Source organism: Bombyx mandarina, chromosome 07 (assembly GCF_030267445.1).
Source record: "Bombyx mandarina strain Sakado chromosome 07, ASM3026744v2".
NCBI classification, from domain to species: domain Eukaryota; kingdom Metazoa; phylum Arthropoda; class Insecta; order Lepidoptera; family Bombycidae; genus Bombyx; species Bombyx mandarina.
Genome location: NC_143214.1, coordinates 5,612,760 through 5,630,210, shown reverse-complemented (window position 1 = coordinate 5,630,210; position 17,451 = coordinate 5,612,760). Strand labels below are relative to the sequence as shown.

General features: G+C 37.0%; 2 protein-coding genes across 3 annotated transcripts in view; one reads left to right on the top strand and one right to left on the bottom strand.

Moving 5' to 3' along the window:
- Nucleotides 1-14,947, top strand: part of LOC114250431 (HEAT repeat-containing protein 5B) — a 46,190-nt gene extending 31,243 nt beyond the window's left edge. Inside the window, exons 33-40 of one of the 2 annotated variants that reach the window (XM_028184296.2) lie at nucleotides 515-666; nucleotides 1,643-1,942; nucleotides 2,630-2,839; nucleotides 3,860-3,999; nucleotides 9,228-9,438; nucleotides 10,974-10,988; nucleotides 11,675-11,820; nucleotides 12,313-14,947. In XM_028184296.2, the coding sequence (XP_028040097.2) occupies nucleotides 515-666; nucleotides 1,643-1,942; nucleotides 2,630-2,839; nucleotides 3,860-3,999; nucleotides 9,228-9,438; nucleotides 10,974-10,988; nucleotides 11,675-11,820; nucleotides 12,313-12,492 (1,354 nt within the window). In that variant the 3' untranslated portion in view covers nucleotides 12,493-14,947. The remainder of the gene's footprint in view (nucleotides 1-514; nucleotides 667-1,642; nucleotides 1,943-2,629; nucleotides 2,840-3,859; nucleotides 4,000-9,227; nucleotides 9,439-10,973; nucleotides 10,989-11,674; nucleotides 11,821-12,312) is intronic. The other variant, XM_089728526.1, reaches the window with a different exon arrangement.
- Nucleotides 14,948-15,579: 632 nt separating this feature from the next.
- The window catches only part of Trmt61 (tRNA methyltransferase 61), a 78,742-nt gene continuing 76,870 nt past the window's right edge, over nucleotides 15,580-17,451 (bottom strand). Inside the window, exons 6-7 of the mRNA XM_089728635.1 lie at nucleotides 16,085-16,214; nucleotides 15,580-15,693 (exon numbers count right to left, since the gene is read on the bottom strand). Of these exons, the coding sequence (XP_089584761.1) occupies nucleotides 15,620-15,693; nucleotides 16,085-16,214 (204 nt within the window). The 3' untranslated portion in view covers nucleotides 15,580-15,619. The remainder of the gene's footprint in view (nucleotides 15,694-16,084; nucleotides 16,215-17,451) is intronic.

Below are 17,451 nucleotides of genomic sequence, written 5' to 3'. Positions count from 1 at the left end.
TAAAATTTACGGGTGGTAGGATCTCTTCTGAGTCCGCGCGGGTAGGTACCACCGCTCTGCTTATTTCTGCCGTGAAGCAGTAATGCGTTTCGGTTTGAAGGGTGGGGCGGCCTATGTAACTATACTGAGACCTTAGAACTTATATCTCAAGGTGGGTGGCGCATTTACGTAGTAGATGTCTATGGGCTCCAGTAACCATCTAACACCAGGTGGGCTGTGAGCTCGTCCACACATCCAAACCACAAAAAAAAAAATTGACAATAATATCATAACAAAAAACTTCTTTAGCTATTTGAATAGTGTAAACTTAATTAAAGTTCGATTAAAAACATCGAATTGTTAAGGTTTATAGTAAGGTTATGTTAAGGTAATACCACATAAAACGGATTTTTAATTACAAAGTTAAATACGTGACGTATTAAGCGAAATGTTGTTTGAACCAAATAGTCTTTCACCCCTATCGAAATACATATCGATACATTGTCGACATTCATTATTCTCGCATTATTTTCAGAGCATTAGCTATCGAGCTTTGTCAGATAATACATCGCACGGCTCTAACTCAACCAAGTATAGAGGCGTTGTTACTATCCGCTGACGTTCTACGTTTGGTGATCGACGCAGCCAGAGAACAATTGCATGCCAACATGCAAGCTAAAATTAAAGGTAACATTATTATTAACTAGTGGTCGCCCGGTAGTCGAAATTCGACTATAATTAATTGAAATTATAAGTTTAAACATTATTAAAAGTCTATTGTCAAAGACTATCATAGACTTCTATAATAATAAATTTCGTCAAGGCTACACTGAAGATAAATAATATTTGAGGACAAACAATATCAATCTATTCCGAATTTGACCACAGACTTTAACAATAAACAAAAGAGTATGTACGCGTGTGTGTGTTAAATAGTGGGTGTACTGTTTTGTATTTATTTATTTAATGTATTTTTTAAGCATAATTAAAAAAAAAAATTAACATTCTGCACCCCTTCTCTATATTCCCTATAAGTGTGGGAAATTTCATACTCCTCCGTCCGTATTTAGATAATGTTACGGGTTGGGGATGAATAAAACAGTCACCGAAGTATAAATTAAAACTCTATTTAAAACTTAAAACACTTAGGGCACACTTCACAATTGACTTCTTCCGTAAGCGGAAGTGCTTAGCTTCAAGTGATCTGTTCGCTGTTTCGCTTCGAGTAGATCCGATTACTACGTCGATATAGTCAATAAAGTCTATATAGTCGACACGACAAGTCTATGGTTATCGAGAACATTTCCGGTAGTACTAGTCATTTCGATATGTGTTTTCGCTATTTGATAATAGATGGCGTTACACTTCTGGAGCGTTCTCGATATTTCTAGTTCTTTTGATATTCGTTTCTGTTATTTGATGACAGGTGGCGTTACTTTTAACAATAATCAAAATAAATCCGTTGATCGCGGCTACCTACCACCAGCAACAGTAGCTATTTTACAAGAAAAATCTACACACCATTCAATTTAGTATAGCTGTTATGCCATCTTCGATATCAATACGAGTCTGTATGGCATTTTTCTTTATTTCTTCAATGTGACGCGCCTCAAGAATCGTGTACAAAATTGGATTTTTGTAAAAAGTGTTGCGTTTGTTTCAGAACTGGCACCTAACGAAGCGTCAGACGGATCAATCCCCCAATCAGTTCTCGAGGTGGTCCACACGTTAGGCGAAGGAGGTCCTACAGGGGACCTTCCGCCGGGGAAGTCTTTAGTGTTCGCTTGTCTGGAGGTCTGCGTCTGCTTACTTGTGCGGCGCCTGCCCTCCTTGAGTCCGGTGAGGCAGGAGGGCAAGGTCGGGGTCATAGGAGTGCCCAAAGGACTTGGAATACATGGCGATACGTTGTTGGTCAAAAGCTTGGCTGCCATGTCCGAGTTGCTGTTTTTGACTAGTCCCCAGGGTGAGTGAATACAGATGTTAATAAATTTAGATTAAATTTTGGAACTCAAACTAATTATAGTGATTTTTTTTTAATCGATAACAAATAACACTTTAAATTCACTTTTGCTAAACTTTAAAATGTATTTTCATTGATGATTTTTGTTGGAAAGTTACGTTTCCATGAGATCGAGCGAAAATTATTAACAAACAAAAATTCGAAAAATAAGTGATTTATTTTTAAGGGATTTTATGACCTGGTAACTAAGACCTTTAGGTCAAGTCTTATTTTAATCTATATTCTTATTTTTATGGAGTGAAATTAAATGAAATGAAGATGATTAATTTGAGACATTAATCAACTGGGACGAAATTAAATGAAATAAGATGAGATAATATGGGATGTAATATAATCTCAGTAAAATGGTGGTCATTTACTGAGATTTTTTCAGTGGACTTTTTGGAGGATCCCGAGAAGTTACGTCCAGCGGCTTTGTTTCATTTTCCCATATTTGTGCACTTTCACAGTAAAAAGCCGTTATTACACATTTAAACTTGAAGAAACACTAAATAGACAAAATAAAACAAATCACACAACTTCACTCCTCGCGTTCCCGCCAAAAAGTCAATAAATAAATGACAGATACGTAATCCACAGACTACACATTGTTGTGTAGTGTTGCTATAACTAAAAAAAAAACAATTCCAGGCGCGCTCTCAATATTACCGACGATACTGTACCTATCGACCGAGGTGCTGCAAGAGAGTAAAGACTCGCCGACGGTGGCGGACGCGGGCGTGCTGCTGCTGCAGCGCGCGGCCGAGTGCCGGGCGGTGCGCGTGCACGACCACACGCGCGAGCAGCACGACAAGCTGCTGCAGAGCACGCTCGCCAAACTAGTCGAGCGAGTCAAGAGCGGTATGTACTTTTTTTTTTTTTTTTTCTACATAAGCTGAGAGCCTTGAGAGGCTATATCAGTGTAGCCTTAACTAGTAGGTGAGTTCACGGGGCTACAACTTGATGACGTTGCTAACACGAACCCTAGCAAGAGCCGTCCTTTGCAGAATCTACCACCGGATCGGAAACGCGACCCACTGAGAAGATCCGGCGAGAAACTCAGTTATTATTATTATTTTATTGCTTAGATGCGTGGACGAGCTCACAGCCCACCTGGTGTTAAGTGGTTATTGGAGCTCATAGACATCTACAACGTTAATGCGCCACCCACCTTGAGATATAAGTTCTCACTATAGTTACAACAGCTACCCCACCCTTCAAACCGAAACGCATTACTGTTTCACGGCAGAAACAGACGGTGGTGGTACCTACCCGTGCGGACTCACAAGAGGTCCTATCACCAGTAATAAATTAATTAAAAACGAATAAAGACATTGAGTAAATCGATGTGACGTCAATATTTAAATACGACTTTAAAAATTTACTATGCGTGAAAAGGGCAGCGAAGAACAGATCTATAGTGCTTTATCATACAAAATTAGCACTTTTCTTAGATATAATCAGTAAATTACTTATACTATACTATACTGGTGGTAGGACCTCTTGTGTGTCCGCACGGGTGGGTACCACCACCCTGCCTGTTTCTGCCGTGAAACAGTAATGCATTTCGGTTTGAAGGGTGGGGCAGCCGTTGTATCTATACTAAGACTTTAGAACTCATATGCCAAGATGGGTTTACGTTGTAAATGTCTATGGGCTTCGGTAACCACTTAACCACAAGGTAGGCTGTGAGCTCGTCTATCTATTTATGCAATAAAAAAAAAGTATATTATTTAAAGTTAATTCATTAAAAATGCACTTAAATTGGGAATTGCGACCTTGGGTACATAATATGGAATCATTATTATTGTTAGGAATAATAATTTTGTATATTGGTCGGGGCAGCAGTTGTAGTTGTGTTTATGTTCAATTAAATTTCAGATGATAAGGAATGTCGTTTGGACAGCATTACGGGTGCACGCGGTATGGCCGTCGTATTGAATGCGGCCGAACCGATACCCGCTCTCCATTATCCTTGCATCAATCATTTCAGACAATGTCTCGACACCGACGATCACGAAGTATGTAATAATTTATAGGAATACTATTTTTAATAAATTATTTTTAAGTTTTAAGGTTTACTAGTGGTCCTCCGGTAGTCGAAATTCGAATATAATCAATTAAAATTATAAGTTTTTACACTATTATGATTCTATTTACAAATACTTCTATAATCACAGACTTCGCCAAGACTTAGGAGTGGGTAATATCGGTTTTGCCGCGTATCGAATCGTATCTATATATCGAGTATCAATATCGGATATTGAATCTATATATTTTCTGAATCTATATTTTTTTTTTTTTTTTTTTATTGCTTAGCTGTGTGGACGAGCTCACAGCCCACCTGATGTTAAGTGGTTACTGGAGCCCATAGACATCTACAACGAAAATGCGCCACACACCTTGAGATATAGTTCTAAGGTCTCAGTATAGTCACAACGGCTGCCCCACCCTTCAAACCGAAACGCATTACTGCTTCACGGCAGAAATAGGCGGGGCGGTGGTACCTACCCGTGCGGACTCACAAGAGGTCCTACCACCAGTAAAAAATTGATGGATGCTAGTAGATTTTCTCGATTCATGATATTTGAGATTTGAAACGATACGCTGATATAATATCGTAGTAGATATAGATTTAAGTCAACGTTATACGGTTGGTTTTCTGATATCAATTTATAATATGATTTTAAAGTAATAAAAAGAACATGAAAATAAAAATATCAAAAAAACTTTCCTTCATGCTTTTACCAGGCTTAGGACTGGCTACATTATTTTCAGTTTTTAGTAGTTTGTGTCTTAATTTAAAATTACAAAATATACCAAAAGAGTGTAGATTTCAAAAGTTTACAAACACAAGAAATAAACTCAATTATTTGGATTCAACTAAAAATAGAAAAATGTGTACTTTAAAAATCAAACACAAAAAACTTTTAAGTATTTATAAACACTTGTCCAAAAATTCTAGTTCAAGGTCAAAGCGCGTGAAATTAAATTCAACGATGCAAATAGGCTATACTGCATTCAAGTTAGGGTCGAAAGTTGAAACTTCTTTCCTAAATTGTATCCTGCTGATACGCTAAGAATAATCTACAGACATATGGACTTAAATATAAGGTTTACAATTGTATGGATAATGCCTGTTTCTGTTTCATTCATCACATGATATCCCTATCGTGCGCTCACTCACTCTGGCCGATTCGATACGAACCAAACGAATATTGCTGATATTCACGAATTGGTACGTTATGCCGATGCGCATCACATCGAGCAATATCGTGTATCGGCTGATATCGAAATATAGATTTCGATTCACGAATCGGTATGATATGCCGATGCGCATCACATCGAGCAATATCGTGTATCGGCTGATATCGAAATATAGATTTCGATTCACGAATCGGTATGATATGCCGATGCGCATCACATCGAGCAATATCGTGTATCGGCTGATATCGATATATAGATTTCGTGCGGGGCGATATCGGATTCAACGATATTGCTGCGATATATAGATATTGAATCTATATACGATTTATATCACCCACTCCTACCAAGACTACACTTTAGATTTTTTTTTAAGAGATTTTACTACCTGGCATCTGAGACCTTTAGGTCATGTCTTATTTTAATTTATATTCTTTTAGTTCTGAAAATTGATAATATGTAGTGAAATTAACTGAAATGAAGATGATTCATTTGAGACATTAACCAACTGGGATGAAATTAAATTAAATGAAATATCATCACAGATATGGGATGAAATATAATATAATCTCAGTAAAATGGTGGTCATTTACTGAGATGTTTTTAGTGGACTTTTTGGACTTTTTCCCGAGAAGTTACGTTCCATTTTCCCACATTTGTGCACTTTCACAGATATTAAACAGTTAATAAACCACCCTTATTACATATTTAAGCCTGAAGAAACACTGAATAGACAAAATTAAACAAATCACACAACTTCAGACTCAACTCCTCGCGTTCCTGACAAAAAGCGACCATATTTAATATATTGTCAATTTGACTACAAACTATAAGCAATAAGAAAAGTTTGACATAAACAAATAGTATGCATGTGTTCGACTTTCCGAGGGATGATTATTAAAATAAACTTGGATTAGAAAAACTTGTATATTAAAGTAAAAAATCAATAATCTAGGATACAGTGTCACTTATGACAAGGGTATCATGACAACGGATTTGCGTATTACAGCGCTCTCTAGTGACGGTTTTAGGAGTTGGAAAAAACAGGGTGAACATTCCGCCCACCATGAACTACAAAAGTTCATAGCCAACAATGAGGCCATCAAATTTTACATGTACAATTAACATCTCCATGAAACCGTAACATCTTAACCTAATAGTAATCAATAAAGAACTGCTCAACATGAACTAAATATAAATTACACATTAAAGAAACCATAATAACGACAAAGTTCAGTCAAGGGTTGCTTTTAAACAGTTCGTACTTACTTACAACTAAACAATAACAAAATACTTAATAGCTGATGCATCCAAAGATACATTTAAGTTACATACATTGCATGAAATATCTACAGTTATTCAGGTAAGTAATGTTAAAAAGCGATAGGCAAAATGCAAAGTTTGGAGACTGGTCTTACAATTTTAGATTTCTTACATTTGATAGTACCCTTGTGACATTATCTGGAAGTCAGTATGCTCTGGTACGACCTTGACCATTCGATACATCTTAACTATGTCCGCTGCGAAACATATAGGATAAGTACGCCATTTCATAATTATGTGTCGTAACTCTGGTTGAAGCCTTGGACCTACCAATAAATCATTGTTCAATGACTTGCCGCTGGTACCCTTACACGAAGCGTCGAAAACAACGCCGACCTTCGTTGTACTTTTGTCCTCGCGAACAACCAACTGCATGATGAGGTAGATAAACGCATCCTGGCTTAGCAGCTTCTTGTTTGTCATTAATTACTTCTATATGATTCATAGCCAGGTGGCTACATTTATTACCTTGGATTATTCTTGCTTCAAGAATGGATTATTTTCAAGTTCCTTCTTGAGCAAGTGGATTGTTGTCGCGAAAAGGAAGACCTACAACATAACGACCCAAACTGTCCCTAGTTGTAGTGGATTCAAAGTATCTTTCACAGGATTCTTCTTCCTTGGATAAAAGTGGATGATGCTAGTCAGTTTCAATCTCCCAGAACTGACGCAGCAAATCATTGATTGAGTTGTCATGGGTATGTGCGCTAATAATGTAAGGAGTATCCCCACTAACTTAAACTCGTCCCGACAGGATCCATCCCAGCTGTGTATTTTGAGCTGTCAAGGTTCCAGGTGGATTTCTCAATATGCCTTCTGACAAAACCTGACCATACACATCAGCGCCCAGTAGAAGATCTATATTGCTTGGTGTACCATATCCTGGATCAGCCATCTGCAATTGCAACAATACCGGCCAATCCTGAAATTGAATTTGCTGTGAAGGAAGAGTGGATGTTAGGCAGTTTAAAACATAGGCTTGAACGGGATAGCTAAAAGAGTTATATGTGGACTGTACTTTAAATTGAACCATATGTTTTACTGAAATACTAGATTTTTCTCCTCCTAAACCAGATATGGTACTTAGAACTGGCAACCTTCAAAGCTGCAAAAGTTGAACTGCGTGTTCACTAATAAACGAGGCTTGAGAGCCCTGATCCAACAATGCCCTAAGTGTGTGATACATACCCTTGTTGGATACATAAACTAATGCGCTAGCTAACATTACTTGACTACTTGATCTCATTTCACTGTTAGAAAAATGGCTGACAACACGCTCCACGTGATCCGCTGCCTGCGGTTCTTGTGCTGGCTCCCGCTGTTGATTAGTGGGCTGACTAGGACCCGCCAGGGTCGGATTGTGAGTGCCGCCTTCCTGGTGCAGCAGCGAGTGATGACGTTGGCCACAGCACCGACAAGCCGTGCGTCGTTTGCACTGTGTTACCGAATGGTTAGCTCCGAAGCAATTGAAACACAGTTTTCTCTTCTGGATGAAGTCCCGGCGATTCCCGATGGCTTCTTGTACAAATTTCTTGCATTGATAAAGCAAGTGATGTCCCGAACAGAATGGGCAGGATACAGACGTCGTCACGCTGAACACCTTCGGTTTATCCGCTGCATCTTTGCCTCTAAACTCTCTTCTTTGGTTTGGTTCTAAAAACTCGAGTGCTCGATATCTTGATTCCAGGAATGATTGGAACTCGCTTAGTGTAGGCAATCGATCAGCCTGTTCGCTTAGTTTTTGTTCCCATTGTTTCTGGGATTCATTATCCAATTTTATTGTGATGAGATATATAATCAGGATGTCCCATGTCGATACAGGTATACCAAGGTTAGATAAAGCGTGCAAGCAATCATTTGTCGTATCGAGTATTTGTTTAACACCGTTGGATGACTCTGAAGATAAAGCCCTTTGGCCCACCAGCCTGGCCAGAATGCTGTTCGCGATGTAACGTTTGTTATTGTACCTTTTGTTTAATAGCTATATTCGTTATTTTCGCATCCCAATATAACATTCTGGTGATTTTCTTCAAACTAACCAGTGTTGTTCCAATAATTGCAATCTCGTTTCGATATATTCCCTTGTTATTCTAGACGCAGGTGACTTTTTGAAATTAATCTTTGCCTTAAATATCTTATTTTGAATATCGGTTTTTTAATATAACTGTCCGGGCCCATTCTTCACATTCACTAGTACTTAGCAACGAAATAGTTTTGTGTTAATTACGGTTTGTAACATTCTTTGCACTTAAAATTGTTGTTTATCATTAGTTGTTTTCTTATCTGGCTCGTATTGGACCATGTTCGACTTTCCGAGGGATGATTATTAAAATAAACTTGGATTAGAAAAACTTGTATATTAAAGTAAAAAATCAATAATCTAGGATACAGTGTCACTTATGACAAGGGTATCATGACAACGGATTTGCGTATTACAGCGCTCTCTAGTGACGGTTTTAGGAGTTGGAAAAAACAGGGTGAACAGCATGCGTGTGTCTCAAATACATGGTAGTGTGTGTAATTTTATTGATTTACTGTATTTTTGATGCATAATTTAAGAAAATGTCATTCTGCACTCCTTTATATTCCCTATAAATCTGGGAAATTTCATACTCATCCGTCCGCGCAATTTTCGTAAAAAGGGGTACAAAGTTTTTGCTTCAAGTATTAATATATAGATATACGACCCATATACTTCTTTTAAAATGAGTATTGTGTGCAGCGGTTCGCGTCGTGTTGCGCGGTGGTGCGCAGCGTGTGGGGCGGGGGCGCGGAGGCGCGGCGCGTGTCGTGGTGGGCGCGTGCGCTGGCGGCGCGGCTGGTGGCGCGCGCACACGCCGCCCGCCGCCCCGCGCACGCGCCGCACGCCCGCGCCGCGCTCGCCGCCTTGCACGCGCTCGACGACCTGGTGCGGGCCGCGCCGCCTCAACCGCGTACGTACCCACACACTCACCTCTTTACACCCGTATTATTATTTAACTATAGTAGAATTATTTTGTCCGTGCAGTCTGGGTCATAAAAAATCGGAGCGGTGAAGCGAGTATTTCGCTCTCTCTTCCACTCACGAGCCTTATGGACGGGAATAGTGATGCGCATTATTGTTGTCGATAAGCTTTATCGATAGTGTATTTAGTTTTGTCATTTTGTGAGTTAGTGGTAAAAATGAAAGAAAAAATAACTAATCGAACACTTACACCACATATCGCCGCAGCAAGTTAACGAGAACGGCTGAAATAACACTTTGTAACTTTTTGGGATCTATTCTTATTTCAGTGAAAAATTTTAACACATTGTTGATAACAACACGTGCAAATATTATTTTGAATAAATTCTGCCGTTTTGATACAAAACAAAGAAGTAGCCATTGTGTTGTCACTAAAGAAATTCAGAGAACGAATGCATAAAAACACATTTCTCTTCGACATAATGTACTATAATTTGCAGGTAAGTATAAATGACTCAACATAACAATGTCTCACCACCCACCCCCGCCGCCGTGTACCTGCTTTCGATGACTCATTTGTTTTTATCGATAATGGCGTTGCGGCCGCGCAACATTCTCACCGCCCTAGCCGGGCTATGTTTTATGACCCAAACTGCACGGACAAAATAATTCTACTATAGCTTTTGCTCGCGACTTCGTCCGCGTGGAATAGTTCACAAGTAATGCTTTATTTTAGAACAAATTTGATTAGCTTAAATAACGTTAACATATAGACATATGCTGTCGCGGACTCTTTTTTAAATCTTTTAAAGAGGAACACTTCTGTCATACATTATTTTAGCGAAACTTTAACCGTTTCTGCAGCACACGCAGCGGAAGCTCTCAAATGGTAAAAATAACCCCGATTTTGAAACATTATTTATTGGTGCTCCGCTTGTATTGGTTTTAGCGTTATGTTATATAACCTATATACATATATAACGTTCTTCAATAAATGAGCTATCTAACACTGAAATATTTTTTCAAATCGGACCAATAGTTCCTGAGATTAGCGCGTTCAAACAAACAAACTCTTCAGCTTTATAATATTAGTATAGATTAAATTAGCGAGAGCTCACGTATGTATATATCTGCCGTGAAATAATTAACGGACGTCACAGATAGTACAAAACGATAATTATGTACTGTCGACGTATTAAAATATGTGATGCTTCCATCTTACTCTTCTTACTTACAAATCTATCTTACTTATCAAAACAAACACATCGCAACCCTACCACCACCTGTAATAGGGATGGGTAAGAATTTGTTGTACTATAAAATATAATTAAAAAATGACTACTCTACTAATTCTCTACGAAAATCTTAAACTATTTCGGCAATACGATTACGTAAAATGAAGTCAATATAAAAAAATTAAACAAACACGATAAATTCGCACTTGCGTCGAAATTTATAATTTTTTTTTAATGAAATACTAAAACTGAACCCTATTTTCCTTTTGCACGCTTTACGAAATTACAGAAGATGGAACGAAAGGTAATGAATACACAAATTAAACCAATGCTCATAAATATCTGAAATGAAATAATTATCGATTTATTTTACACTAGCTTTTGCCCGCGACTTCGTCCGCGTGGAATAGCTACTTTGGCATAACGCTAAAATTTACTCGCCTCTTCATTTACGTAGAAAGTGAAAATATTTTTGATTAATAGAGAATGTTAAGGAGCTATTTAAGGTACAAAAATCACGCTTTTTAACCGAATTCAAAAGAGGAAGTTATCAATTCGACCATAATTTTTTATCTATGTATGTTCTCGAGAATGCTTGAACCGACTCTGATCCGATTCTCAAAAGGGAAAATACCCCGATTTTGAAACATTCTTTATTGGTTTTCCGCTTGGATTAGTCTTAGCGTGATGTTATATAACCTTCCTCAATAAATGAGCTATCTGACACTGAAAGAACTTTTCAAATCGGACCAGTAGTTCCTGAGATTAGCGCGTTCAAACAAACAAACTCGTCAGCTTTATAATACCTATTAGTATAGATTAATATTACATACTTCATGAAGCGTTATGAATCTACCTGTACTAAAATATCTAGTACAATATAAGTAATGTAATAAATATTTTAGTTGAATAATCCTTCATGATATTTGGTTTATCTGATTTGTTTAATAGCTTCCAATAAATTTAATCATTGTTGTGTTTTTTAAATAGGAATTCAACTACTCTGGTTATTGGTGCCGATAGTGATTTCGTATCTACGGGAAGGGAACGAACTGAGCCAAGCCCCGCCCCACGTTCGTACGCTGCACGACTTCGCCCTGCAATGGCTGACGAAGATCGGACCTAAATATCCACAGGTTTGAAAAAAAAAAACAATCTTTCTGCATGATTTACATTACAAAATTTTGGTATAATAATTTTTACTCTTCATATATTGAATTATCAAATGTCACATCCAGAACAATTATTGGCGTTTTACCTGATTGAGGTTTTGGAAAATGAATATGGATCGAGTTTCGTTTTGTTATGAAAATGAAATTTAAGAATTGAAATGAGACTAAAATACGAATTGAGTTAATGAAACAATTTAGGTTTCACTTCGTGAGAGTTACCTTAAGCTCTACCTCCTTGGTCTAGTGGTAGTAACGATTCATAGACGCTTATTCGCAAACACTACACAAGCGCAACGTATGAATGTGTTGAACGCGAGCTACATGGTAGGCGGAGTGGGGGGTGTTAGGTTTTATTTTCGTTACGGAATTTCTTGATTCGGTCGCCGCGCTCAAAGCCCGCGATAAAAGCTATGCAATAGCTTAAAAAGATTACCAGATTTTCGTGTTTTGTTGCAGGAATTCAAAACGATGATGCAACAGTCTTCGGAGCTGCGCAATAAGTTAGAGAGCGCCCTGAAGTCGAGCCAGAGCGGGAATCGTTCGGGCCGCCCGACGCAACAGCAGAGGCCCGTGTTCGACGCGAAGCCGACTAAACCTACTATACAACTTAAAACGGACTTCAGCGATTTCAGGTAAACGTCCGCGACTCGAATGATTAAAACGTCTTCTATTAGCTGGTAATATGATCATTTTTTACTGAGGACCTCTTGTGAGTCCACACGGGTAGGTACCACCGCCCTGCCTATTTCTGCCGTGAAGCAGTCATGCGTTTCGGTCTGAAGGGCGGGGCAGCCGTTGTAACTATACTGAGACTTTAGAACTTATATCTTAAGGTGAGTGGCGGCATTTACGTTGTAGATGTCTATGGGCTCCAGTATCCATTTAACACAAGGTGGACTGTGAGCTCACACATCTAAGCAATAAAAAAAAAGCTGCTAGAAACAGTTCTCCGTTATATACTTTTGCGCCAAAATTGAGACCGTCAGCGCAAAAGTGGCCTAACCTAAAATTTTTCATATTCGTGCTTATACAAATATATTGCAATTTATTTGAAACAAAATAAGTTTTGTTGCAAAACCTGCCTATCCCTACTTTCGGCGATAGATAACAGATGTAAAAATTATTTTTGCGCGTTTTTTTTAAAATTATGAAACAGTGTATGTAAATTCAAACCTCGTTACTAACTACGGTAGGCATAGGCCATTTTTGCGTTGACGGTCTCAATTATAAATAATAATATCGAGTGTACAAAAAAAAGATGCTAGAACTTTGTAATTAAAAAAGCAGTTTGAATATGCATTTATTTCTCAAAAATGTCAAAATTTTTGAATGTCAACGTCGCTTAATTTTTATCATTTTTGGGGTTTTTATTTCGATAAAAATGTTTGTAGAGAGCTTACGAACTTGTTCTATTTTCGCACATTAATGAATATTATTGGAAGACTATATAACAAAATTGTTAATCACAATTTCTCTAATTCGTGACTAGGTACTAAATTAATTATTTACCAATTATATACTAAATTAATTATTAATTATTTTTATTGAAATAAAAAATTATTAATTATTTTTATTTTATGATCTCTTTGTCTATTTATTTTTAAAACTCATTCGTAAAACAAACATCAAGACAGTCAATTATTGGACTCGTATACCGAAATATTATAATAATGGAATTGAATAAAGCAGCACAATTGTTCACATGTATTTACACTATGCGACAATAAAAAAAGTCGTAGCTGTTGTAAACGCATTTGGGTTCGAATTGGAACTCATAATTCAGTTGGGAGTGCGTTTTAAAGCGTACGATATTTGAGTAATAAAAACGTTATAGATTTACTCGGGCCAGTGACTAGATGTTTCGGCAAATGGGTTTCATTTTCTTATTAATTTTCTTTAATAAATCGAGTAAATTAAAATACGCTTGCGTTTTTCATAAAGAGTGTAATAATTGGAATAAGTAAAACAATGACAGCAAAGTGACACAATGACATAGTCATACATAAAAAATATAAAATTATTTATTGAGGTTTAAGGTTTATCGCGCGAACACTAGAGTCTAATATACCGGATAAAACGCCGTTGTAACTATACTGACACCTTAGAACTCATATCTCAAATGCCGCCCATTTGCGTTGTAGATGTCTATGGGATCCGGTAACCACTTAACACCAACGAAACAAATAAAAGAAGTATGTATATTCTAGAAGGATCGCTATCGACCGGTAGACGATATATTAACATTGTTAAAGACTTTTTTCTTTGGTGTCAGAAGAAATCCAAAATATTATATCATAAGATTGTTAAAAACGCACTCTTAAAACTTATACCTAACACCTATTACCTAATATTAATAGAATAATATTTACAATGTGTAATAAACCCTTAAAAGGGAAGTTTAATTAAAATTAAGGAGTAGTAAGTAGCAATTAAATAGCATTTAACCCCGATACGAACCAGTTTAACTGATCTAAACGTAGTTGAAAAAAAACTATAGTTACTAAATAATATTTAGTGTTACTTTGATAATAATTATATAATTAACTCGAAAAATATACTAGGAATATGACAATATTAAAAAAATAGAATAATTGTAAATCGACTTCAAAAACGAAGTACATTAATTAAATTCAACTATTGGACCACCTTGAGAGTGAGTTTTACAACACCTTTTAAAACAAAAACAAAGACTTTTCAAAATCGATCCAAAAATTACTAATTACTACAATCGTATATTAAAAAAAAAACCAAGATAACGATACACGTTTTTGAAGTCGGTCTAAAACTACATAAGTGAGTAGGAAAAGTAATCTGATTTATTGAATGTATAAAAAAACCAATTGCCTTAGAATGTGAAAAATTTTCATAACTGTCTGAAATAATCGTTGTATATTAAATCTAATATCAAATTAATATTTAAACGTCTCTTGACAAGGCCTCGATCGATGCTTCCCTTTTTGAGAAAAAAAAAAACAAGTTTATTTTTCGAATGTTTTTGTTTTAAATATTCTCAGTACTTTATATTCATTGTAATTTGTTTTTAAGTAAAATGCATTGATATTATTTAAATAAAATATAATAAATACTGAAATTGGTTTTTCATTTTTCAAAATTTTAAATTATGTATTTGGCGTAATTCTTGTGGGTTTTGTTTTGTGGAAAATAGAAAATAATATAATGACACCCCTGAGCTACATAAATAGAGGTAAAGGACGACCAAATCAAAGCACCGGTTGCAGTCTACATACTCTGACATGTCGCAGATCCACTGGAGGTGTCTACGGGAGGAACTGTCGTATTATTATTATTATGTGGCTCCAAAAGTACACAATGTTTGGACTTAGCATCTAGAAAGGGCTGTAACATCATCTGCCTGCAATTATAGTAAAATAAAAATTTAATTCTGCCAACTTTATAAGTATTGTAAGTGCATAATTTAAACCAAAACGGGCGGTAATTTTAAATAAAATAATGTTAATCTGATGGTATGTGGTCATTATGGCCATCGAGCCAGTGCCTACCCGCACACGATTTTAAAAAACTCCGTTTTTAAGGCCATCTTCCGGTTTTCAGCATAGACAACAGTCTTTTAGGTAATATCTCAAATGTAATTTCGAATTATTGATTTAAACAATGAAAACTATTGCGGAAATAATTCCGGTTGCTGTACAAATATGCTGCAAATGCGGCTCGGCTTAATTATTATGTAATAAATAAAACGGCTTTTAAATTTCATTTAAAAGTATATTTAATGACGATACAATTATCTATCACCATGTGTAACATTACTCGTGTCAGTGTCTTTAGAATCCTCAGTTTTTGTTTTTTTTGCTTTACCTGCAATAAAAAAAAAACATTATAATAGGATATTATATTCACAACGAATAATAAGTCCTTTTAAAGTCATAAAAGTACAAAAAGGTAAATTATTCCTCAATATTGGGACAAGACCATTTTTTTTTTCTCCTACCTAATCGTTGGTGGCCTAAAGGTCTATTCCAACTACGCGCTGACTGGTAGATGAGCTCACGGGCTCAAACTGAGAGAATGGCTAACACTAGTCCTAACAAGAGCAGTGCTGCGCTGAATCTACCACCAGATCAGGAACGTGATCCAATAAGAAGATCCAACCAGAAACACAGTGGGTGAAAGAGGGACACAATTAACTTAAATGAAAATAATTGGGGCATAGATAAATTTTCAAGAAATCTATGAAATATACACTTACTTCTCGCAAAAGTCGGTGGTAAAGTAGCTACAGTGAGGAAACCGGTGTGTCCTGGAGTACTGACAGGACGCGCGGCCACCACGTAGCTTGTGTCACCGCTCGGCTTCTCCTCAACTGGACTTTCTGAACTCTGCAACAAATAATACATGTATTTAGTATAACCGTAAATTAACTTTATGGTATTTCATTCAAAAGCAGACAAACTTTTGATCCCCTCATCTCCTTTTTATCATCGCACCTCCCGCCATCGGAGCAGAGATCATCCATATTATCTGGAACCGCTGCCTCCATCGACAGTGCGTTTCCAGAGGTCTTTTTTGCTACGTACCATCCAGCTATGGAATGAGCTCCCTTCCACGGTGTTTCCCGAGCGCTATGACATGTCCTTCTTCAAAAGAGGATTGTGGAGAGTATAAAGCGGTAGGCAGCGGCTTGGCGCTGCCCCTGGCATTGCTGGAGTCCATGGGCGACGGTAACCACTCACCATCAGGTGGGCCGTAAGCTCGTCTGCCTACAAGGGCAATAAAAAAAACTTAATGCAGTTCGTCATTGCCACTCCTGGACATCAACAAAGAGGGTGCTTTCGCGGAAGACTTTTTCAAACCTCATTAAAAATAGCAATATAGCGCTGCAGAATTATTCAGTAGTTCATACCAGAGCTGGATGGTAAAAGGCTAAGTAGCTGTCATGCTAACTCCATATTTAATCATATAACAAATCGTATGTTAGGATTGTTTATGGCTAAACCAGCATACGATAAGTAACTACTGTATGGAAAGATAGGTTTAGTATGTTGTCGTGGCCTACAGTATAAAACTTCTGGTCTGCTTGTATCAGGTAGGTACCAATTTTCTTAATGACTTTCGTACTTAATAAATTTTCGCGAATGACTTCCACTATGAAGGTATATATCATTTAATAAAAATCTAACGAGCATAAATTAAATTTTCGTAATTCGTATACAATTGAGACATAGACCTCATGCCTCAAGGTGGGTGGCGGCATTCACGTTGTGATGTTTATAGGCTCCAATAATCACTTAACAGAAGATGGGCCGTGAGCTTTTTCAATCGACCATTAAATTTAAAAAAATACACTAATAACAGCAATAATCTAACATTACAATTGTTTTCCAAGGGTATGCTTCAATCTTTCTGAAGGAATAATTACATATACATAAACCTCATTAGCGGCAAGATGATGTATTAAACAGTGACGTCATCACATCACCTGTTAGTTTAGATAGACGTGCGTGAATTGCTAGTGGGCAGTTGATGGCGGAATACGTGTGTGATGGGTCGGTACAGACGGTTGCATAATACCATATATTAACATTTGTTAAATATTGTAATACGCACTGGAGTTCG